The sequence below is a fragment of the Dromiciops gliroides genome, chromosome 2 (assembly GCF_019393635.1).
Source record: "Dromiciops gliroides isolate mDroGli1 chromosome 2, mDroGli1.pri, whole genome shotgun sequence".
NCBI classification, from domain to species: Eukaryota; Metazoa; Chordata; class Mammalia; order Microbiotheria; family Microbiotheriidae; genus Dromiciops; species Dromiciops gliroides.
This window is the reverse complement of record NC_057862.1, coordinates 113,472,137-113,499,540: the sequence shown is the minus strand read 5'-3', so window position 1 is coordinate 113,499,540 and position 27,404 is coordinate 113,472,137. Positions and strand designations below refer to the sequence as shown.

Sequence of the window (27,404 nt, the reverse complement as noted above, 5' to 3'; positions counted from 1 at the left end):
CTAATTGTAGTGACAACATAATTAAATTCAGAACTTCTCAGGGATGCCTGTGAAAAAAATAGGCAATGCCTGATGACAGCTATTCCTGGATACGGAGTCAGAGGATAAGGGGTTTGAATCTCAGCTCATCTATTTTCTCTCTATGTGATGTTGGACAAGTGGCTCCCTCTCTCTGGGTCTCAGATTCCTCATCTGTAAAATGAAAAGACTGAGCTAGATGACCTCTCCAGTCCCTTCCAGCTTTAATGTGATTCTTTGACTTTGTAATGGAGGCATCAATGACACTTTCTGCTAGCCAAAATTCACGTACTTGTCATGTATTTTTCCCTTCCTTAGGTACCTACTTCCACCTTAACAAGGACACCAGTCATCCTTTGCTGTCCATTTCAGAAGATGGGTTTACAATTGTGCGTGGTAAAGGAGAATACTCAGCAAGTGAGCCCCGTGATAGCGACACCAGATTTACTAGGTACTTAAATTGTAGTCATCTTAAATTCTCAGAGGGAAGGACCATGCAGCAGAGAGGAGTTGGTCTCAGATGGATATTGGGAAAGACTTGTGTTTAAATCTTGGCTCTGGGTTTTACTAGCTCTAGGCTTGAACCTGAGCAAATCTCTGCTTTCCTGATCTTCAGTTTTCCTATGTGTAAAATGAGTGTAATAAAAATAACCTCACAGGGTTAATAAGGGGAAGGTGCTTTGTAGATGTTAAAATGTTAGAGAAATATGAGCTATTACAAGATGACTTGCCTAGCTTATTCCACTGTATCTTATTCCACTATTTCTCCCTCCTAAGTCTTAAGTCAATAGTTTCTCTATAAACAATAAAAATAACTTGTTATTTTTAAACTGCTTAATTCCTGAGCTATTCTCAGGGAACATAGAGTCCTGAAACATTACCCCAAAGGGATCCCATCCTACACTGAGATAGCTCTAATTGTGAAGTAGTGAAGATAAAATCTGCCTCTGGAATTTCCACTCATTCCTTACTACTAATTCTACCCTCTGGGGTCAAGGAGAATAAGTGTGATCCCTCTTCTAAACTTTTAATGAACAAGCTTGGCCTAAAGAAGATACAGGAGAAGGTCCTTTCTCATTTTCCTTTAGGAAATTGCACTTTTGATTGTTTTGTGGTGGTAATTCTTTCTATTTGCATTGTTTGTGATGATTGGGTATTGTGGCTTTCTGGTTCTGCTTGCTTCATTTTGTATCAGTGCATAGAAGTTTTCCATAGGGCAGGAACTGCTTCACTTTTGACTTCTCATGAGCAGCATGCCTGGGACATAGTGGGTGATTAATAATGCCTGCTGACTGAGGGATGGGTACAACAGCACTGTGTGACCCCTTTTGTGGGTACAGATGGCTACAGAGGAGCCAGAGATAATCATGACCCCACACACTTACAGTGGATAAAACATAAAGCTTGGAGTTACAAGACTGTGCCATCACTACAAACAAATCACTCAATCATTCTCAATTGTCATCAGTCTCTCCCGATGGGAAACTCTTAAGTGGTCATCACTCTCTTCTTCATCTGTGTACTAAGGGAAATAACCTCAGGCTTATGGAGGCATTCAGAGGCCTAATTAGATAATGCCTGTGAAGCGAGTGGGGCACCTTGGGGGAAAGGTTTTTCATAACCCAATGAGATGTTCCTTAATGATGGGTGAATCAGGGGACAGTGAACCTTTTCTGTACCTTTATGGGCACAAACAACCCAGGTCTGATGAAATGTCCCAGAAAACATTTTGAGAAGAAAGGAGATGGTACCCAAATGTGACTCATTCCATTAAAACCATCAGGGAAGGGACTAATGGGAGTTCAGGCTTCCTAATGGTCCTTTTAGAGGTTTCTGAGCTGTCTCTGCAGGTACTAAGTGAGAAGGATCTGTTTTGAAGAGCTGAGATCTAGATGAACTTTTCTTTCAAATCAGGTGGGCTCTCAGGCTGAAAATACACACAAGAGCCCAAATACCTGCTTTACTACATCAAAGTCAACCATTGCACGTTATTTTTTTGTTTAATGTAACTTTAATCAAGCATTCATTCAGGCCTTAAGCCATTCAGCTCCAAGCCCCAGATCAAAATGGCGCTAATAGTTAAGCTTCTACAATAATAACAGCTCATATTTATATAGTGTTTTGAAGTGTACATCATTTCATTTGGTCCTCACCATAAATAACCCTCTAAGATTGGTGCTGTTATTATTATCTTTTTATAATCAACCAACCAGCATCTGTTTAAGGATCTTTTATGTGCCATGCACGGTGCTAAGCACTGGGGATACGACAGCAAAGCATGACACAGCCTGGGATCTCAAGGAACCTACATCCTATCGGGGAGACAACATGTATATGCAGAATAAATACAGACTAAAATCAAGGTGGCTAAATTTAAAGTAATTTAGGACAGAAGACACTAGCAGTTGGAGATGGAGGAGGGGGGTCAGGAAAGGTTCTATGTAGAAGCTGGTACTTAAGCTGAGTCTTAAAGGGAGTGAAGGATTCCTGGAATCTCAATCTTACATATGAGGAAACTGAGGCTCAGAAAGGTTGTATGGTTTGTCTAAAGTATCTAAGAAGGGATTCAAAACCAGGATTTCCTGACTTTCAGTCCAGAGATTTCCTATATTGAAGGGAAACGTTGTAGTTATTGTTGCTATTGAGCTCTATCCCGCTCTTCATGGCCCCATGGACCATAGCTGTCCATGGGATTTTCTTGGCAAAGATACTAGAGTGGTTTCCTTCTCCAGCAGATCCAGTGGATCTTTTTATTAGGCAATCAGAGCTTAAGTGACTTGCCCAGGGTTACACAACTAGGAAGTGGCTGAGGCTGGATTTGAACTCAAGTCTTTCTGACTTCAGGCCCAGTGCTCTCTCCACAGAGCCACCAACTGCTTCAGGAGAACCTTGGTCATGAGCTTCTACTTCACACATGAGTTTTCTTAAATTGACAAAGATGTGCTATCAAGTCCATTGAGAGCTCTAACCTATCCCTCTCCTCTTGGCACTCTGTGAGGCAGACATATTGGCCTGCCAGCTGTTCTTCACACAAGACGACACTCCAGCTCCTGTCCCTTTGTTTTTGTACTGGCTGTCATCCCTCATGCCTGGAATGCTGTCTCTCCCAATCTCTGACTTCTTTAAGACACAGTTGAAGTGGGGCAGCTAGGTGGCGCAGTGGATAGAGCACTGGCTCTGGAGTCAGGAGTACCTGAGTTCAAATCTAGCCTCAGACACTTAACACTTACTAGCTGTGTGACCCTGGGCAAGTCACTTAACCCCAGTTGCCTCACTAAAAAAATAAATAAAAAAAAAAAAGATACAGTTGAAGTATGACCTCTTCCCCTAGATGCCAGTGCCTTCTTCTCTAAAGCTACCTTCTGTCCACTCTGGATGTATCTTCTATGGACATGCATACATCATCTTCCCCATTATAGTGTAAGGTCCTTCGAGGATATAGACTGGTTTTGTTTTTTTTTGTAAATCTCCCCAGAACTCAGCACAGTGACTGACCCATAGCAATGAATGCTTATTGACTGATGTTGATAATTCAATTCAAAAAAGCACTTAATGCTTACTATGAACAAGGTACTGAAGTCCCCAATGGAAATACCGGGATGTAATGAAGACCAGCCCTTGTCTTCAGAGAGTTTACACTCTCTTAGAGGGCAGAGTTCTATGATATCATTGGTATAGAGACCTTCCAGGTTCTCATCATAAGTCTCCAGCTGCTTACGGGAAATTTTGAAGGGGATGTCCCATAGGCATTTCAAACTCAGTATGTCTAAAATAGAAGTAACATCATCTCCCCTCCCCCCCTCCTTATTCCAAACTTTCTTGTTAGTGTTGAGGGCACCACCATATTCCCAGTCACCTGGCTAAGGCCAACAAGTGACTTGTTCATAGTAAGCATTTAATGAGCACTTTCTGAATTGAATTATCAAGTGAGGAACCTCCCTCTACCGTGCAAGTTGACAACTTCTCTGCAAGTTCTTAGTGTTACCTAATTTACTGAGAAATAAACCCAAGGTCACGCAGCCAGGATGTGTCAGAAGCAAGATTTAAGCCTGGGTCTTCCTCACTCTGAGACCAGCTCTCTATCCATCATGCCACACTATGCACACCATTTAAGTGTATAAATAAATTTGGGATAATTGGGCAAAAAGAAAGGGAAAGGATCAGGAAAGACTTCTGTAGGAGGTGGCCCCTGGGTTAAGCTTCGAGAAAAGCCAAGAATTGTGAGAAATGAAGGTATGGAGTACATTCCAGATGTCAGGGATGGACAGAGGTCAGAGTGCATGAAAGGGGGTAATCAGTATGGAAATGTGAACTGAATAAAACCAGTCTGTAAAGAGCTTTTTTTTTTTTTTTTGTCGTGGCAATGAGGGCTGAGTGACTTGCCCAGGGTCGCACAGCTAGTAAGTGTCAAGTATCTGAGGCCTAATTTGAATTTAGGTCCTCCTGAATCCAGGGCTGGTGGTTTATCCACTGTGCCACCTAGCTGCCCCCTGTAAAGAGTTTTTAATGCTTAACTTAAGCTTCCTGATCCCCCCAATGTTGGTCTTTTAACTGTCCTCTAATTTCCCTTCCATGGGGACTGTGGACCGGGATGAGAAGATTCTTAGAGGTGTGGCAAGTAAGATTATATGGGATTACTCTATAATTGTCCCAAGTTTTAGGGAATGTAGCTGGGGTTTATCATGTATTTGTTATTTAGAAATTAGAGGCTACTGCACCAGTTTGGGGCATTAAGCATTTATTAAAGCATATTAAATATTAGTAAAGACAGTACATGGCTCAGAAAGTTAAGGAGAGGTAATGGGGAGCCATAGTGGGCTGTGTCTGCTCCCTCCAAGTTCCAGGGCCAAGAGAGAGCATGACTCTGTAAGCTTCCTTCAGACTGGAGGACAGCCCACCCTTACACATTCCTCAAAGCTAATTAGCTAGCATCATTCAAATCTTTTGGTTCATTGGACATGAGGGTGGTCCATGGGCAGTCAGGGTTCAGAGGGCAGACCCTGAGGGGAAAACCTTTCAGGTAGGTGTGGTTTTTAGTGAGGTAACTTCCTGTAGGTAGTCAGCAAGGTCATTCTACTTTTCCTTTGAAATTCTCCTGTCCCTGAGCTGGCCTTAAGAAAGGTCAAGCAAGGCTCTCTGGGTTAGGCCCTCAAGTGGGGGCCTCTGGGAGTCCCAAAACCCCATTATGTTCTCACAGAGGAGAGTCTCAACCAGAAAATATTGTCTCTCAGCTCTCTGCAAATCTCTGGGATTCTTTAATTCTTGTCTTTAAGCCTATAGATACCCTCTTTGGGGCCCTGTAGAATCTCAAGTTTGTCCTCAATTTTTAGTGTTGAGGTCAGGCTGCCATAAGTCACTTTGGGAGCTTAGATGGAGGAAGGAACGATGAAAGAAATCCAGCCTCAGTTCCCTGGACTGAGTCAGTAACCAACCAATTAGCATCTCAATGGAGCACTTCCTTGGTGGAAGGCACTATGTTGAATGCTGTTGTTTGTCCTTTGTTCCCCAAGAGAACCATGACATCAAGGTGATGTCATGACTTGCAGTGAATTAGATTTAAGTGAGGGAGGGCTGTGCTCTTCTCCAGAGCCATCTGGGTCCAGTGGCAAGTTATATATCAGGACGACTGGAGATATTTAAGGCAATTGGGGTTAAGTGATTTGCCCAGGGTCACACAGCAAGTTAAGTGTCTGAGGTGATATTTGAACTCAGGTCCTCTTGACTCCAGGGCCAGGGGTCCATCCACTGTACCACCTAGCTGCCCCAATGTTAGGTGCTATTCCACATGTAAAGAAGCAGTAGGTATGAAGCCTGCCTTCAAGCAGCTGGGATAGGAAGATCACATATGAAAAGTTAACAATACACAATGATAACAAAGTACCAAATGACAAATGATACTATATGAATTCAGAGGAGGGAAATCATTGTAGGCTGAGGTGGTGAGGATGTTACTTGAATAAAGTAATCACTTCTCTAGTGCTGTGCTGAGTGCTTTATAAATACTATCTCATTTGTTCCTCCAGCATCTCTGGGGAGTGGGCGCTATTATTATCCTCGTTTTACAGTTGTGGAAATGGAGGTAAATAAGTGACTTGACCAAGGTCACAAAGTTAGTTCTAAGCAGCTGAGGCAGGATTTGAACTGAGATTTTCCTGACTTCAGGGCCAGTATCACTGCACCACATAGCTGCCTCTAGGTACCTCTTAAACTGGGCCTTGAAGGATGACTAGGATTTGAATATATAGAGAATACTTGAGGTGGGGAGGGGGAGGGACAGGGAAGTGAGCAATGGTAGTGAGAAAAATATGCATCATCTTTTTGAGACACTGGCTAAAGATGAAAGTTTCATATTGAGAAGTAGTAGATCATTTGGAAGGGTAAGAAGGGACCAGCTTAGAGATGGTCTTCAATGCCAGGATATCAAGCTTACACGTGATGCTGTAGGCAAAGGGGAAACAATGAATATTTTTGAGCGGATGACTGAGATGAGTGGTATTTTGTTTTAAAGTTTTATTGGTGTTCAAAGTAATTTCCAGATATACTCCTCCACCTACCCCCTGAGTGGGATTTTATAAAGATTAAACTGACAGCAATGTTCAGGATGGATTGAAAGGGGGACAGATGAGTCATGGAGACTAGTGAATATAGTGGGATATTACTGTGCCTTGAGAAATGATAAGAGGGACAGTTTGGAGAAACTTGAGAAGATATGTATGAAATTACGCACAGTGAAATGAGAACAAGTTACATAATAACTAACCCTGGAAAGATAAGTGACTTGGAAAGACCTAAGAACTCTGACCAATGCAGTACCCAGCCACGATTCCAGAGGACTGATAAGGAAGCATGCCATTCACCTCCTGACCAAGAGGTAATGGGCTCAAAATACAGGAGATATATATTTTTGGACACAAACAGTGAAGGAATTTTTTCTTTTCACTTCACTGTGCAAAACTGTTAGAAGGGTTTTGTTTTTCTTTTTTAAATTTGGGGAGGAGGGAGAGCAGTCATTTATTAAGTGCCTGACACCATAGTAAGTGATGGGACTACAAAATGAGGCAAAAGGCAGTCCCTGCCCTCAAGGAATTTACAATCTAATGGAGAAGAGATAACAAATGCTTGTCAGCAGAAAAAAGTTAAGAGACCATCGCAATGATCTAGATGTGAGTAGCAAGAGACAAGCAAGGAAGGCAAGGAAGAATCAAAAGAACCTTGTAATTGATTGAATGTATGTAGAAGGGAGCAGAAGGTGGTAAGAGATAACTGAGAGGGAGGAATGACTGGGGGAATGGGAGAATGAATGGTATCATAGACAAACATAGGCAAGTCAATAAGCGAGCTGTTTTGAGGTAAGTGGAAAGGATGAAGGTTTTCTCAGGCCCTTGGGAACTCTGTTCAACTATCCTCCTAACTAGAAGTGGTCACCTCTTGAGAAATGTCCCGAGGACTGTGAAGGGAATGAACTTGCCAAGGTGTCAGAGGCATATGTTTTTTGTTGTTTTGTTTTTTTAGTGAGGCAATTGGGGTTAAGTGACTCGCCCAGGGTCACACAGCTAGTAAGTGTCAAGTGTCTGAGGTCAGATTTGAACTCAGGTCCTCCTGACTCCAGGGCTGGTGCTCTATCCACTGCACCACCTAGCTGCCCCAGGCATATATTTTTTAAGGCAGTGGAGATCTTTGTCTTACAAAGTTTGGCCTGGGCCATCAGAAAGTGAGATTTCTGAGAGTGGGTGGATAGGCTCCATGACTCCAGCTGAATTAGGAACCTTGACAGCTTCTCAATTAGATCTTGGATAGTGTAGGAGGCTTTTTGGAGAGCCGGTGCAGCAGCAATCCTGGTGATGGTTTGCTCTGATGGATGTTTAGTTTCCAGTGAAGGCCTTCTTCTGCAAAGTGCCCTGTCTTTATAGGACAAGAGAGGCATCTAATACTTTGTATATTCAAAGAACCTAAGGTCATTTCTGAAGGCTTGCATTGGTATCAGACTGCCCAGATGCCCTATGCTGCCAAACACCACCAATGACTTTTGAGTCTTTCCTTATTACTAAATGTTCCTTCCTGACACTCCTACCCATTTCACTTGCTATCCCATGGCTTTTCCCTATGATTGCCTTGAAAAATTGCAACCCTGATAATGAGGTCTGCCTGCACAGCTGTGAGATAGGTACTCTGTGTTCCGTTTCCTCCCCTCCACACTGCTGGGCTCTCCACTGAGACACTGGTTCTTATTCGTCCCTGCCACCGATTCTAGGTGGAGTGAATTACCCCCCATTATAGCTATTGCCATTATAGCAATTAGCTTAACAATCCTCCACACTGGCTTTGCACTTTATGCTCTGGAAAATTATATTTTGTCTTCAAGCTTCAATGTATGTGGTTGCCTTTCTCCTACTTCATTTTGTGAGCTGTCAACTCATTCTTTTTCCACTTGTGACTGACAATTTTAACTTTAGCCAAGTTTTTATTTTTATAACTCTAAAAATCTGATTTTTAAATAAACAATCACCTCCTTTGGTGTGTTTCATCTCTCTTTCTTCTACTTGATTACCATCAGAATAATCTAACTTTTCTCATCTTCAGAAGAACTAAAGAAGTCATCAAATTGTTCTGAAAGAATTACGCTAAGAAAGATGAACTAAATGGTAATAGGGTCTGTGAAAGTGCGCCAGCAAAGCAGCATGGATACCCACAAATCTGCCTGTGGAGTAACACCACTACTTCTTGCCATACAGATGGCAACACGGTGCTATAGTGAAGCAGTGAGGCAGAGTGGATAATGTGTTAGAATCTCAGGGAGACCTAGGTTTGAATACTGTGACTATGTGACCCTAGGCAAGTCACTTAACTGGCGCCTCAGTTTCCTTATATCTAAAATGGAGATAAAAGTAATGCTTAACACTGGGAAGGTGAGGATCAAATGAGATATGTATAAAGTGCTATACAACCATCAGATAGTATTCTACCTAGAAATAGAAAAATCTTGCTTTACATGAAACTCTTCTACCCCCAAATCCCTCAGTGGGCCTCTAGTACCTACCAGATAAAGTTCAAAATCCTTAGCATAGCATTTGATGGCCTCTGTAATCTGGCTTCAGCCTTTCTCCAGCCTTCTCTTTCACCCTTCAACATGCAACCTTCATCATAGCCCAGGAAAGACTGCTTGCTATCCCATCTCTGCTCAGATGATTTTCATCCCTCTTCCTACCACCTCTGCCTTTCAAAGTCATATCTACCCTTCAATAGCTTAAAGGCCATCTTTCCACAAGACCTTTCCTGAATCCTCCCCCCTCTCCCCAAAATACATTTCATGCAATCATGCCAAAATCAAGATCTCTTAAGACACTTAAAGTGTGCTTTGTATTTTATCCTGATTTGCAAACCTGTCTCTTCTTTAGTAAGGTCCATGAAGGGAAGGCCCATGTCTCATTAATCTTTGCAGCTCTCACAGCACCTAAAATAGTGTCTTGCTTGGCTGGTATGTGATAAAAGTTGAGAGGCAATATGGAGTAGTGGAGAAGACCCTGGTGTTAGGAAAGATTGGGTTCAAAGCCTGCCTTGGACATTTATTAGTGGTGTGACCATGGGCGAGTCATTTAACAACTCAGAGCCTCAGCTTTACCATCTGCAAAATGGGGAAGATTAGCAGCACCTACCTCTAGAGGTTAATGTGACAATCAAAGGTGCTTTGTAAATCTTATGGGACTAATATAAATGCAAGCTGTTACTACTATAAACATTTGTTGAATGATGAATGAATGAAAATATGTCTACATTCCAAAAATTAGATGTGTTGCTGTTATGGGAAGCCTGATACCTATCAAAGGACGGCATTACTGGGAGGTGGAGGTTGATGAGCAGATGGACTACAAAGTTGGTCTGGCATCTGAAGATATGAACAGACAAGGGGACCTTGGGGCAGACAGCTCTTCCTGGTGCATGAGTCATATGTTCATATCATCAAGGTAAAGTAAAACCTCGCTTTCCTAGGATTAAAACTGCCCTTTAAAGGACTTCTAATTAGCAACAATGAATGTCAACAAAACAGTTTAGACATAAGACCATGGTTCCAGGATGTTTCATGACCTTCATGCTCCCTCTCTTGCTGTGTATCCTGAGGCCCGAACCAGGGGGGAAAAAATCTATCAATCAGTCAGTCTATGCATCTATGCATGCATGCATAGATGTATGTATGTATCTATCTCTCTAATTTCCCCCAGGAAATTGCTTACTGATTTAGAATGGATCTGATTTACCATCTATGCTCTACTTGGACTGTTGAAAACATGCATAATTTAATCCCCTCCCCTATTCCCCTCCCCCTTCAGTAACATAGGTGGGAAGTTTACACTGTGGTTCTTTTTGATTTCTAGTCAGGGACAGAAATTCTTCCTTAGACATTCCCCTGCAGTGTTTCACACTATTTCAACAAAACAGCCCCATGGTACAGAATTTCCAACAGGGAAGAGGCATTCTTGCACCCTTCTTCCACTTCTAAAATAATAAAAAAAGGGCAACTTCCTTTGACCCATCAGGAAAATATCTAATTGCCTTTGTGAGCAGTCTGACCTTGCCTGGGACCTCACTGGCTTTATGATTCTCCTGTTCCTAGCTGTGTCGTTCCCACAAATTGTTACTTTTCACTGCTCCCCAAGGGATTAGCGTTATAACTCTAATTGCATCTTTTGTCCAAGCAGATAGGGTAAGCCTTAATTTTTTACCATAAAACATGTTCAGTAAGTGTAGAGCTCAATCTTTTACTGTATCGGAAATCCAATTTGGGTGTCCTAAGGATTACTGTGCCCAGAGCCAGATTAGAAAAAGTATCTCCAGAAAACAACAGAACACTTAACTCTTTAGAATAGATAATGGCAGTATTTAAATCTGAAAGGGAAAGGTAGGTCAGACTCCTAGACTTCTGCTTTTATCTCTGGCCCAAAGGTGACCTTGGTAAAAATCCAGGAAGGAGGGCTTTGCCGAGCATGGAGCTCCTCATCAGACCACTCAAATCCAGCCTCAATTACTCTAAACAACTCCTTAACCTCTACTTTCCAACTTTTTTTGGGGGGGTGGGGTGGGGGGGAATGAGGGTTAAGTGACTTGCCCGAGTCACACAGCTAGTTAAGTGTCTAGTGTTTGAGGCCAGATTTGAACGCAGGCCCTCCTGAATCCAGGGGCTGTGCTTTATCCACTGCGCCATCTAGCTGCTCCCTACTTTCCAACTTTTTAAATCAGTATCACTGATCCTTCCTATCTAGTTAATTCAGCTGGTCAGAGCAATGTTTTAGGAATTTTTTCCTACACAACACAGCTCTCAATTTCTGAATTTTCCATTGCACACCAAGGGAGGTAGAGGGCATAGTAGGGATGTTTATGTTGGCAGATGAGAGGGTGGGACAGTGGCACCAAAAAAGAGAAATTTAAAAAGCCCCTATTTTTTTACATAAGAAACTGAGGCTGAGAGGTTAAGCAATAACCTATCATAACTGAATTTATAAGTGATTGAAGTTGAAACATAGGACACAAAAGACTAAATCTGATGCCTATAATAGACCTGTTCTACTGACAGTGCATCAGGAATATGGTTGTTAAGTAAAAACGATTAGAATAAAAAACTGGGGAGGACAAAAAAAATAGATAGGGTAGTGTGGGGGAGGGTTGAAATGTAGAAAGGATATATGGGAGGCAGCCTAGTACAGGGGAGAGGACTGACTAGGGAGTCCAAAGGCCTGGGTTAGAATCCTGCTAGGGCAGCTAAGTGGCACGCTAGCCTTGGACCTGAGTTCAAATCCAGCCTCAGACACTTGACACTTACTAGCTGTGTGACCCTGGGCAAGTCACTTAACCCTCAGTGACCTGCAAAAAATCCAAAACAAAAAAACAGTAACAGAATCCTGCTTTGGATACTTATCAGTTCTGTGACCTTGAGTAAGTCACTTAAACAGTGACTTAAAAATGTGGTCCTCTCTCTACTTCACCAGGATGCCTCTCACTAGAGATTTCTTAGTGTCCCACCACATCCTGCCTTTCTTAGCATAACTGCTACATTGCCAGGTATAGAGCAGGTAGCAGTGGCTGGTCCAGGAGTCCATTTCTCGGTACCACCACTACTCCCACTATGAGTAATCATCTTTCCCACAACCTAGTCATTTAGCTCCTTGGAACTGCTTGGTTTAGAAAAGGAAAAGACAAGCACAAGGAAGCAGCCTGTCCTGCTGTGACACCAGCAGAGTGTCTGAAAGGTAAACCAAACCAAAGAAGTTCAGTGTAATCACTAGATACCAGTGGGTTAGAGCACACAGGGTAAGTTATTCACTCATCACTATTCACTATTGAGTCAAAGCTGAAGATTTTTCTGTAAAACAAAAGGTGCTAAAGAGAATTTCCTATTTCTTTGGGCAGATTCACTACCTTTTAACCCTCCCAAAGTCCTAATTATGTTATTAGGCAACAATACCCTATCACTAATCCTGAATTTCCTTTTTTACAAAGCATACTTTCCCACCCAAATACCATAATTCAATTTCTTTAAATTTATGTTTTATCAGTCTCCTACAGAAATTTTAATGTAAAATGAGTTTCATGAAAACACTACATCGAGTTTCTTAGGGTGGAGTGATTTGCCTAGCACAAACAAATTTGAAATTGGTCTCTTGAGTCAAGTGCTGAGAGAAGACACAGCTTGGAAGATATATGGCTTTGGAAACATCAAATTACTTTGGTATTCATTTAACGAAGGAAATGTCATAAAAATGTTAATAAAATCAGGAATATAAAATGTTATGTGCAATAGCAAAGCCACGAATTTTGTGAAGCTTTATTTGTTTTCAAATTTTCAGGCATAAATATGAATTTCTGCACAACGGGGTTACTCCAGAGATCCAGATTACAGTTCCCCCAAAGAAGATTGGAATCCTGCTTGACTATGACAGCCATAGATTATCTTTTTTTAATGTGGATATTGCACAGCATCTTTATACATTTAGCTGTCCGCTTCAACATTTTGTGCAACCCTGTTTTTCTTTAGAAAAGCCTGGATTGTTAAGAGTTCGTAATGGAATCTCAATGCCAAAGTTTGCCACACTCTTCTAGACTAGATTGGTGTCTAATGGTAGAGTCAATTGGGGGGGGGGATGTGAAGTTAGTAAAATGATCCTTGATGCTCCCTTTCTCTAATTTCCCCTTTTGTTTCCTTTTTCTCCCCTTTGCTTCCTAGCCCTAACCCTGAAAACTCTAAGCATGGATGCACTCATGCTAGTCAGGTCTTTCCAGTTAGACGGAGTAAAAGGATCCATTATAGCCATTTCTTGTTAAAGTATTTATTACTCATACAATCATAAAGTTAGATGTAGTGACTTGTTTAAGGTAACACTGATAATAAATAGAACAGCTGTCCAGGCCAGGACTTCTTCCAGTATACCATACTAGACAGCATGATACTACTAAAAGTACCTGAATTTTAAGAAAGGCGGAAATAAGTCTCTACTGAATTTCAGGTGCATGGAACCGAGATATTTGGGAACTCCTTGGGAACCCTCAATCACAGCAATTAGATGGCTCAGCCTATTAAGAGTACAATAGAACATGTTACAATTTGATTCCTGTTCCCTCAAGCCCCCCACTTTCAGCAATTTTCCAAATATGATCAAACTTGGATAGCCTGTTCTGCATAAGATACTGTGCTAGGTATTATGGGGGATGATACAATGTTAAGACAGTTCTAGCAGCTCTTTTTGTGGTGGCTAAGAGTTAGGGATCAAAGGAATGCCCATGAATTGGGGTATGGCTAAACAAGCTGTGGTATGATTTTAATGGTGTATTATTGTGCTGTAGGAAATGACATGGATAATTTCAGGAACACCTGGACTTAAATGAACTAATGCACAGTGAAGTAAACAGAACCAGGAGAATGTTGGGCACGGTGACAGTAATATTGTTCAATGAAAAACTGTGAATGACTTAGCTGTTCTAAGCAACACAATGATCCAAGACAATCCTAAAGGACTAATGATGAAGCATACTATCCACCTCTAAAGAAAGAACTGGTATTAATTGAACACAGACTGGAGCATGCCATTTTTTACTTTGTCATTCTTTTTGAGTCTTCTTATACAAAATGACTAACATGGAAATGTTTTACATGATTGCACATGTATAACCTATAGATATAGATTGCTTACCATCTCAGGGACAGGGGAGGGGCAAGAGGGATGGAATTTGGAATTCAAAACTTTTTTTAAAATGTTAAAAAATTGTTTTAACATGTAATTGGTGAAAAAATAAATATTAAAGAAACAAAACTCATACAACCCGGCCCTCCTCCTTTCTAGCTCCCCTTTGTGTTGCCTTCCCCTATTATAATTTTTCAGCATCTTGAGGACAGTCTGTCTTGCTGGCTGGTATCTGAATTCCTAGGGTTTAACACAGTGCCTCTAACACATAATGATTAATAAATGCTTTCTCATTCAGTTTTTTTTTTTAGTGAGGCAATTGGGGTTAAGTGACTTGCCTAGGGTCACACAGCTAGTAAGTGTTAAGTGTCTGAGGCCAAATTTGAACTCAGGTCCTCCTGAATTCAGGGCCAGTGCTCTATCCACTGTGCCACCTACCTGCCCCTTTCTCATTCAATTTGAAGAGAGATCACTGTGTATGTGGATGGTAGAAAGAGCTTCACAGGAGAAGCAGGATTTGATTTTGACACAGAAGTATCAAGTTACATGGTTATCCCAGAAACAAATATTCAAAGGATAGTGATTGTATCCCTATCTTCTGAAAAAACAGAAGGGAAACTAAGACTTATGGGTGATAGGCAGAGAATCAAGAGACATGAGGAAACAGGGAAAACTTGGGAATCTGGGTACTTAGAAGTCTGAGGAACTTAATCTGGGGTGCATTGCCTAAGCTATGGATAAAAAGTTCAGAACTAGACTATATATCCTAACTGAATTTATACAAGTGGGCTTACATGTGTGTATAAATAAAATAACCAGGAGTGAATCATCTGATAGTCCTTCCATACAGCAGAGCTGCCTCTCCTCCTAACCAACCTATACTATTTGTGTACAGGATACCCTTGTATTTGACTGCTCTTTCCCTTGGCTCCTGGTGCAGAGGACTTTATCACAGGGAAATATTGCACTGCCATAGCTTCTAATCTACCCATCATACTATGAAATTGATTTTAATAAAAGTTGGTCATATTGCTTCTATGCTCAAAAGGCTTTAGGGGCTTTGTATGTGTCTCTTCACACTTCAGCTTAGTTCTTATATTCTTGGTGTTGTATTACCTTTATAAACATATATTGTATATTCCCACTTCCAGGCCTTATTTCACACCGATGGCTCATATTTACAAAGCACATCAACCTTCAACTCTTGTGAGATAAGTATTGTAAGATTATCCCTATTTCTTACAGAAGAGGAAACTGACACCAAGTGAGGTTAAGCAACTTCCTCAGGATCACACAGCTCAGAAAGTCATGAAGCCAAGACATGAACCTAGGCCTGCTTCTAGGCTCTAACCTTTTCTCACAGTAACACTGTGGCTTCACCTACCAGCTCCACCCCCCCCCCACCCCCAATCTCTGGGCATCCTCAAGGTGGGTGTCACCTTGTCCACAGTGTTCCCCGACCACTCCAGCCCCTGGTCTCTTCTCTGAACTCGACATTTCTAAGTCGACTATATTAGCTATTTTTGAGTAATTTTCCTTCTCAGGGAAAGAGTCAGGTGGGATGGCCCAAGATAAACTTCTATAGTACAGTGTCATACACAGTAGCTGCTCAATGTCTGTTAGATGACAGAAGCCTAGATGGGGCAACTAAGTGGCTTTGTGGATAAAGTACTGGGCCTGGAGTGAGAAAGACTAAGTTCAAATCTTGTATTCCTGAATTCAAATCTGGCCTCAGACCCTGGGCAAGCCACTGTTTGCCTCAGTTTCCTCATCTGTAAAATGAGCTGGAGGAGAAAATGGAAAACCACTCCAGTATCTCTGCCAAGAAAGCCTTCAATGGGGTCACAGAGTCAGAATGAAAAAGACTCAACGATAACAACAAAGAAACAACGTATTGCCTAAAGGGAGTGCCTGTAGTCAGATTTGACAGGGACATTTTGCAGATGGTGTCCTCTCATGTGAGGGCTGAGTGTAGTTCTTTTCAAGTCAGTAATGGGGAACCAAGAGTTGAGATGGGAATTTCTGGCACAAGGAAGGCTGATACTTAATAACAGAGCATATAAATCAGTCAAACAATTATTCAGTCATGAAAGGCTGAATGTTGCCTGTCTCTCCAGAACAGGGAATGACTGCTTGGAAATCACCACCACTTGGGTGCTCAACTGTCAGTAACCTAACTGGCTTAATTTCTGCTTAGCACATTTCCTTTTCCAAGGGTAAATTTAAAACTTGGCAGTCAACCTGTAAGCTCTGCATGTATATTAGTTATAAAACTGTTTTGCATTAATGAGACCAGAACGTTCATACAGTAACCAAATTAATGCCATGCATTTCAACTTGTCTATGCTCTAATCTCATCTTTATCACACTCAAAATATATGTCACTTAAGATTTCCCATCATTTTTAGCACCCATTAAATATGACAAAAAGAATAAAGCAGTTTTACGTTTTGAAAAGTCCCATCTACTGGAGAAGTATAGCTTCTAATCTTGTGTTCTGCATGAATTAACAACCTATCCAATGAATTTGGTAGGGTTTACTTCAAGAACAAAAAATGTTAAGGAAATATAAGTATGGTATTCCTTGACACTGCTCAAAATTCTCTGACTTCATAAAATAGAAAAACCCAAGCACTAAGATTTTAAATAAAATTTTATTTGTCTTAAAGTAATGAGACTCAAAAGAAAAAAAAAGTAGGATGATTCAAGTTACCTTGCTTTTCTTCATCAGTAAGGCATATTACCATTCTGTATATGCTTTCTACCAAACATTAAAAAATAAGCCTGGTCTAAAAGCAAACCTGTTTTTGCAAGCATTAAACACCTGCACTCTTTCAATACAGTGGTTGTTCACATAGCTGGTTTTCATAAAGAGGACACACCCAGTCACCTTTACATGAGCCTGTTGGGAGGAGGAAAAGTCAAATAATTATACAGAGAAGCTGCTGTATGAATAACAAAGACTTCTTACATAGACATAACTAATGAAGAGCATGCTGTAAAAGTACCGGAAATATCAAAAGTTTTCAGTTCTATTACTGTTTTTTTTTCTAACTTATTGCATAGTTCTTGGCAATTTATCCAAAGCATGTCGGCTTTATATTTCAGACCAGGAAATGAGCTCATGTAGGCCTAACATTATTGACTATATTATGAAACTGTAGGAAAGAATTTTTTAAAAAACTGGGTGGGATCAGAAAATCATATCATATAAAACACACAATAACAATTCTAGTAGAATCAGAGTAATTCATTAGTATTGCTACACATGACTAATTTCCTGATAATATACAATCCCTTAAATATATCCAATAAAAAGTTTTTGAAGACACGGGTTTTCATGACATGGAGTAAAAGCTTGAGAAGAACATGGCTAGCAAGGCATTTATCATTATTAACAACATACCATGCTTAATCAAAGAAATACTAAATTTAAGGTTCCTTTAAAAGGTAATTTGTTTTTTTTTATCTCCTCCTCCTCCACATGCCTATACCCTTGAAAAAGGATCCCAGAAAGTGAGGATCCTAGATGGCCCAGAGCAAAGCAGAACCACTCCTTACATCCTTCTGCCAATACTTTCTTCTCACTATGTGGAAAAGGTCAAGGTGGTGGAATAGATAGTGCACTGGACTTAAAAGAGCCAGAGAGAGAAGATGACTTTTACCATAGTCTAGGTGAAAGGCAATGAGAGCCTGAACCAGGGGAGTTGACATGAGTTAAGAGAGAAGGGGTTGGTCATATGAAATATTATAGAGGTAGAAAGATAAGATTTGGCAACTGAATGCATATATGCAGTATGAGAAAATGAAAAATCAAGAACAGGCTTTTGGAGGTTCTGAAACTGGGTGACTGCAAGAGTGGTGGCCTGGGGAAAAAAGTAGGCAAGTTCAGAAAATGGCCGGGGGGTGTGGGGGTGTTTGAGGGGTGGTACAGAGAAAGGAACATTTATTCAATGCCAAATCTTTGCCAGGCATTGTGCTAAGTGCTTTACAAATATTTAATTTGATGAAGGGGAGGGATTTGGAGGAAAGATAATGCAATTTGAGATGCCTATGGCACATCCCATTAGAGATATTCAATAGTGCAACTAAGGCTCAGAGACTAAAGATGGTGATGAGAGGTCTGGGAATCATTTGCACAGCAAATGATGATAATTAGACCCTTGGGAGGTGATGAGGTCACCAAGTGAAAGATACATTTGATTCCAGGTTCTGTCCTTTTCTCACTATTAACACAGTATGGAGATGAGGGTCCATAAAAGAACAATTACGCGGATGATGAGCCTGCAGAGGACAGGAGAGGATGGACAAGTAAAACCAAGAAAGTAGTATCATAAAAACCCAGAGAAGAGCCAAGTGTGGTCAAGTATCAAATGCAAGAGAGGTCAAGAGGAGGACTGAGGAAAAAGTCCTCAGGTTTGGCAATTAAGAGATCACTAGAGACAGTAGTTTCCATTTAGTGACAAGGTTGGAAGTAAGAGTGCTAAGGGCTGAGAAATGAGAGGAGAAGATATGGAGTTTGGAAATGAAAGGGAGGGGATGAAAGATGGCAACTTGAGGGAATATTAAGGTCTAGTGAGACTTTAAGGATAGGAGAGACCTAGAAGTATTGTAGGCAGCACGAAAAGATCCGAGAGGAAAGATTGAAGATCAGAAAAAAGGACTATGGGGGAAAGCTGATCCAGCCAGAGGAGATAGGTGGCCTCAGTGAAATGAAGGGCCACCTATTTATCAGAAACTGGAATAAATAAATAGTGAGATATGACATCAAAGGGTTTTGAGATATAAAGAAGAGAATGTTTACAATGAATGGCTTCTATTTCCTCAGGAAAGTATGATGCAAGTTTCTCAGTTGTGGGGGCTGAAAGGAGAGAAGGTTTGGAACAGTCTCTGGGTAGAATGGGACAAGAGAATCAATTAGGGAAAAGTACAAATATTGCTTTGTTACAGTGACAATTTTCTTGTTGACAGCTTAGTTGACTGATTTTAGCAAGCTCCTTTCAGAAGTAGGGCAGGAATGGAAGTGGAGGATGGTAGGAATAATACTGGGTAGAGCTATAACAAGGCATGAAAAGTGGCTGTATATTAGAACGAGGGACATGAAAGTAGAGGATAGTGTAAAGTTGAACTAGTTAATGACAGTTAAAAACGTGAAGGGAGGAAAGCGAAGTCATAACAGGGATGCCACCCTAAGAAAGTTATAGAACTGGTGGTCCTATTGAAGTTAAAGAATAGATAGAAGACTGGATTTTTTAGTTTCCTAGCTATTGGTTGAAACTGTCTCTCTTCTAAATTATCCTATTTCAACTGAGTGTACTACTAGTCTCTCAGTTAACTGAGGTTTCTAACTTTGGAATCACTGACTCTACCTCATCTTCCACATCCATTTTGGGCATGTTGAGTTTGAGGCAATGACGAACATCCAGGATAAAACGTCTAGTAGGGAGCTGATGATCTGGGACTAGAGTTCAGAACAAAGTTCAGAGCTATTGCTATTTATATAGCAATAGCCACTCCAGGAAAAAATAAAGCCCATCCTCCTGCCTGCTACTAAAGCAGCTCCGCTCCATCCACAATGCCACATCCCTCTAGTGGTTATGACTCTAATAGTCTGACTATGAGGAGTCATTTTATAATGTTAGAATATGGTAATTTTTATATTCATTGTTGGTAGATGAAGTAGGACCTGAATTCATCTTGAAGACAGGGCCTGTTCCAACTACCTCTTCATTTAGGAGGCTAGTATCAGAAGAGTCAGCTTGACTTCAATGACTCCACTTTCTTAGGCCTCCAGGAGATTCAAAACCTGAATCAAAACATTTTTTCCTTTGGAATATCAGAATATGCAGATCAGAATAGGCCAATTCTCTTACTTTAAGAAATTCAACCTTAGATCTGAATCTTTAAAGTTTCTGTATACTCACTTCACTTCAATTAATAGCTGCTGAATGAATTCACTACATGAAATCAGCAGATGAATTCATTATCTGAGAAGAAGCCGGGAGACAGTCAGCATTTCCTCTGTTAGTCCTAAGTGAAAAGTCCTGGAAGGAATGAAAACGATTTACTAGACACAAAAACTCTGTATCAATTCTATTACTCTCTGGAATTTAAGTCTCTTAGATTTATGCTGGTTTGTTGGTTCTATTTAAATTATTTCCTAAAACTTTATCAGCTGCTCTCTTGTTTCTCCCCCTCCTGGCCAAATGAAGCAATACTCACTGGAGGATAAAAATGTCCCTAGTTAACAGCTTCTGAAAGAACTGTACTTCTTACCTACTTTCACTTGCTTATTAATTCTATACCAAAAACTTGGGCATTAATCTCAATTTCCTTTGATCACACTCCTAAAGCCTAACAATGTAGCTTTTCTGGGGTGCATTGGTCTTTCTCCAAGAGTTTTATGTTCAAAAAGAGTTAGTGACACAAAAAACTTCACAGGGGCCAATGTCCCCACCCTCAGCCCAGCCCTAAGACCTCATGGAATTCTCAGCCATGTACTTTAAGTACAAACAAGAAATGAGAACCCAAATGACCACACTGGATGTAATCCAGTCCTCAAAATGCTTCACTTGTAAACTTGTCTTTTTTAGCACCTACAAAGAAAGACTACCTGGCAGTCCTAGCCATTCCCCAAACCTCTTCAATCCTTGCCTCTAGGCTGTAGGGCAAAAGTCTTATGTCACAGGACTAATCCACTATAAAAAAAAATTTCCTTTTCTTATAAAAAAAACTCAGACTTTAATAAAGGACAAGGGGAAAGAAACATTAACCATGTTGACAATCTCATTACATGAGGCAGACTACTGGAAAATGTGAGGTTAGTACATTTCAATGCTTTTTATAAGACTGTATTGTCAAATTATTTTGATTTCCATTTTCTGAATAGTCCAACAAGCTACATGTCAACTGGCATGCTTAACTTTCAAACTCACACTAACCAAAAAGGTATGAGAAACACAGAAGTGACATATGTAAGTAATTTCTATTATTTAAATTGAATCACCCTAGTTTATTTTTTTTTACAAATACTAAATTATGATAAAAATAAGTTATCTCCTTCCCTTATATAATCTGCAGGAAGCTTTAGAGGCCTGACTATGTACTGAGCAGCTCTTGAGTTCAAAAGGAAACAGAAGCTCAAAACTTTTCCAAGAAATAAAATTTAAATTTAGTATTTCAAGGAACAGAAGACAAGAGCTACAAAATGCTTTGTTCTAGCTCAAAATTACTTTTCACTCAAATCCCAAATAGACATAATGACATCTCAGTGAGGTTGAGTTTTTCTATTAAAGAAAATGGGAGCTCCTAACCATTTACAGCTATCAGTCTTTCAACAAAAGAAATAAACACATTTTCTTTGCATGCTTAAAGCACTACTTCAAAATTCTGCCACAATATTTTCTCTTATTCTTCCTATGTAGCAGATACTAAAATCCTGTATTTTAATGCTATATTTATTAGATTTTTACCTTTTCAATTTTTTTCCCCTCCAGGACCATTTAAGAAAAGTAATCCAAAAAGGAGATTTGCCTAGAACCAAAGAGGAGTCAGGGAATATCTATCTATTAAATTAACTGCCCTTACTATGTGCAACTTGGGAAGACTCATTGTTATTTAGTAAATGCTGAGACTATGATAAAAAGTACGTAGCACTGAAATACTAGGTCCCAATTAGTGTAAATAATGAATTCCCTGATGTGACTGCATTATTCAAAATTACACTGTATATCCACTGGGTTGGAATTCATAACCATATTTTAAATAATTCTGTGAATTTGACAGCTTATTTCATTGCCTACCTAGATGCACTAATTAGTTCCTTATTCATAAAGAGTTAAAAATAAACCTTTAAAAAAAATTTGGTTAATGAAGTTACCTTAGGTCCTTGCCTTTACCAGATATGAAGATACTATTTTTAAGCCAAAACATAGCAAGGGCTCAAGATGTAGTAAGCTGAAGCTAAAGTCTCTGGCAAAAGTAAAGAATTACCTGATAATAGTTTGTTTTACAATTTGTAAATAAGCCAGAGATTCTCATGTGCCTTTTAAATTCAATTTTAACTCCAAGAGCTATTTCTCCAGAATGGAATCTGCAGCTTTCCAAAGTACTGTAAGGACTAGGCCAACAGCCATTTAGAGTATTTCATGAATGACTCCAAATTTGAGCTTATTTTTAGAAGAGATTAAAAGGACTGTACATATCAGCCCTACACCCTTTATCCCTTTAATACAAATTAACCTAAAATGGTGACTATTAGACTTCTAACGCAAAGAAAGCACACCTAATACCACCCCCCAAGTACAGTGCTTTGCACACAGCAGGCACTTGGTCAGTTATAGAACCAGAAGGTTCTTTCTACTTTCTCATTTACAAGGTGAGGAAAATGAGAATCCTTCCAGGTGGAGTGACTTCCAATTTTGTACCAGTAGTCAATGGCAAAATCAGAATTGGAACCTAGGTTTTGATCCCAAATCCAGTATTCTTTCCAATATTAACATGGAGCCAGACAAAATGTCTATAACTAGCATGAATTCTCTCCTCAAAGAAGGACCCTGCTAAAACAAGTAACACACGACATTCCTAACAAAGTAGAATGCAAGCATCATACAGCCCCTTTTGTTCTGTTTTGTCTTTGTATCCTCAGAGCTTATACATACACTTAGGCGGCCCATAACAGTACAGTACAAACATGAAAAAGAGAACAAGATGACTGTTAAAGTATTGGATTAATTGTATCACCCTTCCATGGCAGCACAGAAGCAATAGACTGGAATAAAGCACACCTGGGTTCTAGTTCCAGTTCTGTGCACTAATTCAGTGACTTTGGGGTCTCAAGTAAAATTGAAGACATAGGCTAGATGCTCTCTGACATAACTTATCAAAGCTCGTAGTTTCTACCTTCATATCTTTTTTGTAAGTCATCTCTCCGGACTCAAGAAGCCACAGCCCCTTAGAAAGTACAGGCCCTCTTCACCTCACACTTGGCACTATTCAATGGCCTTCAAATTTGTCTTCCTGACTTAAGTCTCTCTCCCCACTCCAATCTATGCTAAGCTAACCCGACAAAGTGATTGTCCTAAAGCATAGGAAAGTAGGCTGCCCCACTACTCAAACTCCTGGGACTGTTACGTACCAGGTTAAAAAATATAAAAGTGGGGGCAGCTAGGTGGTGCAGTGGATAAAGCACCGGCCCTGGATTCAGGAGGACCTGAGTTCAAATCTGGTCTCAAACACTTGACACTTACTAGCTGTGTGACCCTGGCCAAGTTACTTAACCCTCATTGCCCAGCAAGACAGAGAGAGAGAGAGAGAGAGAGAGAGAGAGAGAGAGAGAGAGAGAGAGAGAGAGAGAGAGAGAGAGAGAGCGCGAGCGAGTGAGAGAGCGAGGGAGGAAGGAAGGAAGGAAGGAAGGAAGGAAGGAAGGAAAGTGCACTGTTGGGCATTTAAAACTCTTTACAACTTGGCTCCTTCCTCTCTTCCGGTCTCCTTACATCTCACTCTCTTCTCCCGCACTTAGTCAGTTTTGCAAACCTCAATCTCTCCAGACGCCAAGTCTTTGCATTGGATGTCCCAAAGACTAGTATACTGTCCCCTCAACAAGGCTTCCTTCAAGACTTAGCTCAAACCGCATTTTCTGCAAGCCTTTCCGGGTCTCAGTGCCCAACCGTAGCCCCAGGTCCTTCCCTCTAACATTACCTTCCATCCACTCGGTCTGTATGTTGTATGCACACAGCTCATTACGTGTTATTAGAACGTGAGCTCCATGAGGGCAGGCAGTTCTGGCTTTTGTATCCCCAGCATTTAGCAGAGTGCCTAGCCAACAGTAGATCTCCGTCTATGCCGTACGGTGTTACCACCGGATTTTGAGTGGGAGAACATGGGTTCAAATCCCAGTTCTGCTATTTACTCCCTCCATGACCTTGGTCAAGTCAATGTCTGCTGGGCCTGTTTTTCCACCGGTAGAATAAGGCTGGGTTGGAGCTCTGATTCTAGAAGAGCGGATGGGCCCATCATAGGTGTATGGGGTATAGGGTCGCCACGAGCCACAAGGGAATGGCGCAGTGTCCCTGGGAGGGCGCCCGACTGTCTCCCTCCCTCCCAGCAAACACCGAGACAGAGGCCAGGCCACCCCCGCTCGACCCCAGCTTCCAGCCCCTGACCTCCTCCTCTCCCTCCAACCCCGCTCGCGTTCACCGCCTGCCTGGCTCTCCCTACAAGAGCCAACAAAGAACAAACGGAAGGCGCCCCGAGAACGAAGAGACCACAAGAGACCGCGCGCAGCCACAGACTGGGGAAAACATTTCCGGCGGAAGCGGCTCTAGCCCCGGAGAGGAAGTCCCGTCCCTCGCCGCGCACGACACCAGGCTACGGCGAGCGCGACGACGTCAGACGTTCTTAGAGGCGGCCTCTAGAGGGTGTGTCTTTGAGTTGGGGGAAGGTTCAGGGCGGAGCTTTGCTTCTTCAGTAGGGATCCTTACAGCCCCGCCCTGCCTCAGCAGCCGAGTGTCAGCTGGTTGGGGGTGGGAGAAGGTGTGAGGAGAAGGGGAAGCAGCCCACCCCGGCCAACTGCAGTCTAAATATGATGGGAAGCCCTGAGTTCAAATTCTGATGTCCCAAGCAGCTCCCAGAAGCTGGGAAAGGGCCTCTAGTGTGGGTGGTGCTTCATCCACTACCAGCCCATTTGGTGGGGGACCCAAGATGGTATTCTGGGAGCTTAGATTTTCAAGTGGGAGCATTCGTGCGCTGGTGAATGTTTAACAACCAGCCCTCTCTGGGGGGAAAATGTTCCCTTTGCAGTTTTACATTTAATCTGTATTATTAACATCTTCTCCATTATTTTTTTTTCCCTTTTTTCTTTTCTTTTTTTTTTCCTGCGGGGCAATGAGGGTTAAGTGACTTGCCCAGGGTCACACAGCTAGTAAGGGTCAAGTGTCTGAGGTTGGATTTGAACTCAGGTCCTCCTGAATCTAGGGCTGGTGCTTTATCCACTGCACCACCTGGCTGCCCCACATTGATTTCTTAAAGTCTAGACAATCAACAAAAGAAAAACCCAGGCACTGATTTGTAGCATTTGCCAATTTCCAAGTTGTAAATGCTCACACTGTTCAGTTCATTTCACAATCAGCTTCATGGTAAGAGCCGGCTCTAGCACACCCCTGGCTGGAAAGGACCTTAGAGGGCATCTGAACGATGGAAAAAGCACTGATTTGGGGGGTTCTGAACTCAGAGGACAAAACACCTGCCTGTCTTTGGGCTAGTCAGTGAAGCTGGACCTCAATTTTCTTATTTAGAAAATGAAGGCTTGGGCCATGACCTTTTAAGGTTTCATCTTAATTTATGGTCCGAAATTGTAATCTAGGTCAAATGCCTTTCTTAACCGTTGAAGAAACTGAAGTCAGAAGAGATTAAGTAGATTGCTCAAGGTCACACAGCTGTTTAATGGCATGTTGTTATTAATACCACAGTATCTTTCACTGATTTCTCAAACTTCTGAATTCAGCTACTTTTGTTTGAGGAGCACCGATAAAGCCTGGAGAAGGTCTATGGAGCAGCTATGAAAAGGTCCATGACAGGGGGAGCAAGGCAATCTCCACTTATCAGAGTTTTTTCTAGGGTGCGTTTGAATATCTATGCATAGTGATAGTACATTTCTTTTCCCTTCCACTCCACAATAACTTACCAGAATTTCGTATTTGGAAGGAACTTCAGAGCCCCCATAGTCCTAACCATGCCTGAACAAAAATCCTCTTGTTAACTCTCTAGCATATGAAGTTTTGCCCAATCAAACCCAAATCTGCTTCTTTGCAACTTTCACTCATTGCTATTTATATACTCCCTGGAACCAAGGCAGAACAAGTTTAATCTCTTCCACTTGATTAGTCCTTAAAATACATTAAGACAGTCTTCACACAAAGCCCCTAGGTCTTTTTTCCAGGATATACAACTTAGTACTTTCCATTGATCCTCATTCTGTGGTGATTTCAAGGCTCTTCAGCATACTGATTACTTTCTGAACACTCCAGCTTATCAATTTTCTTCCTAAAAATATGCATGGAACAGAACACAACGGTCCAGTTATAGTCTCACAAGGGTGAAGTACAATGGGACAATCACCTCCCTAGTTCCAAACACTATGCCTCTTATTCTACCTTCCTCTGCTAATCACACTTGACTCAATGAGCTTGCAGCTCAATAAAATCTCCAGTTGTTTTTCAGAGTACCTTTTTTTATTACCAATACCTCCCCCATCTTGTACACCTGAAGCTGAACTTTAGTTTCATCTTAAAACAAAAAGTTTTATTAAAAACAACATTGAAAATAAAAATAAATTTGATTAGTGACTAGTTAGTTTCCTTTAAGTTAAATTTAGCAAATGAAGTTATCAGTAGAAAAACAACTTGGGCAGCTAGATGGCACAGTAGTTTGGGCCCTAGAGTCAGGAAGACTCATTCCTGAATTCACATCTGGCCTCAGGCACTTACTAGCTGTGTGACTCTGGGAAAACCACTTAACCTTGTTGGCCTCAGTTTCCTTCATCTGTAAAATGAGCTGGAGAAGCAAATGGCAAACTACTTCAGGATCTCTGCCAAGAAAATCCCAAATGAGGTCACAAAGGGTGGGACAGGATTGAACAGCAAGAAAAACAATCTGTCATGATGGATAGAGAAGGCTATGCTCAGAATAAGGAATACCAAAGTTCAAGTGCTACTTCTGAGATATATTGGCTTTTTGAACATGGGCAAGTCACTCAATACTTTCAAAGAACTCTAAAACTGTTGTCTATCAGCATTGGTCAGGAGAGTTTACAGACTGGATGCTTCTTCATTGATGATATCAGAGGTCCACATTTTAAAAAGCCAAAACAAACACCCCTACCCCCACCTCACCCCTGCCAAAAAAAAACACCCCACAAAACAACAAAACCCAAAACCCAAACTAAAATTTATACATACAAATGAATACTGAGATCTTCAAAGTCGGGAGAAAACTTTGGGAAGCTGTCACTCCTTCTAATGATATCATTGCTCAGACTATTTTTGGAACTACTTTCAGAGCCTAAGATACTTTATATTCTTGAGGGAAAATATTTGTCCTTTTTGGGTGAATTTGGAACCAAGTCCAGGGAGTAAGTTAGGTGATCAAATTGAAAATACAATTTTTATCAAAAAAAAAGAAAAGAAAAGAAAAGAAAGCTACAACTCTAATAGAAAATAC

At 41.1% G+C, this 27,404-nt stretch overlaps 1 protein-coding gene, 1 long non-coding RNA gene and 1 other non-coding gene across 3 annotated transcripts in view; 1 reads left to right on the top strand and 2 right to left on the bottom strand.

Moving 5' to 3' along the window:
• The window catches only part of FSD2 (fibronectin type III and SPRY domain containing 2), a 74,951-nt gene extending 60,945 nt beyond the window's left edge, over positions 1-14,006 (top strand). Inside the window, exons 11-13 of the mRNA XM_043980144.1 lie at positions 337-469; positions 9,804-9,980; positions 12,855-14,006. Coding sequence (XP_043836079.1) covers positions 337-469; positions 9,804-9,980; positions 12,855-13,107 — 563 coding nt within the window. The 3' untranslated portion in view covers positions 13,108-14,006. The remainder of the gene's footprint in view (positions 1-336; positions 470-9,803; positions 9,981-12,854) is intronic.
• A 1,978-nt stretch (positions 14,007-15,984) lies between these two features.
• On the bottom strand, positions 15,985-24,503 carry LOC122742488. The gene is made up of 3 exons (XR_006354921.1): positions 23,886-24,503; positions 20,111-20,230; positions 15,985-17,088 (listed from the first exon to the last, which is right to left on the bottom strand). It is a non-coding gene; the product is annotated as an uncharacterized LOC122742488 (long non-coding RNA).
• Positions 19,849-19,980, bottom strand: LOC122745090. The gene has a single exon (XR_006355380.1).
• Positions 24,504-27,404: the final 2,901 nt, after the last annotated feature.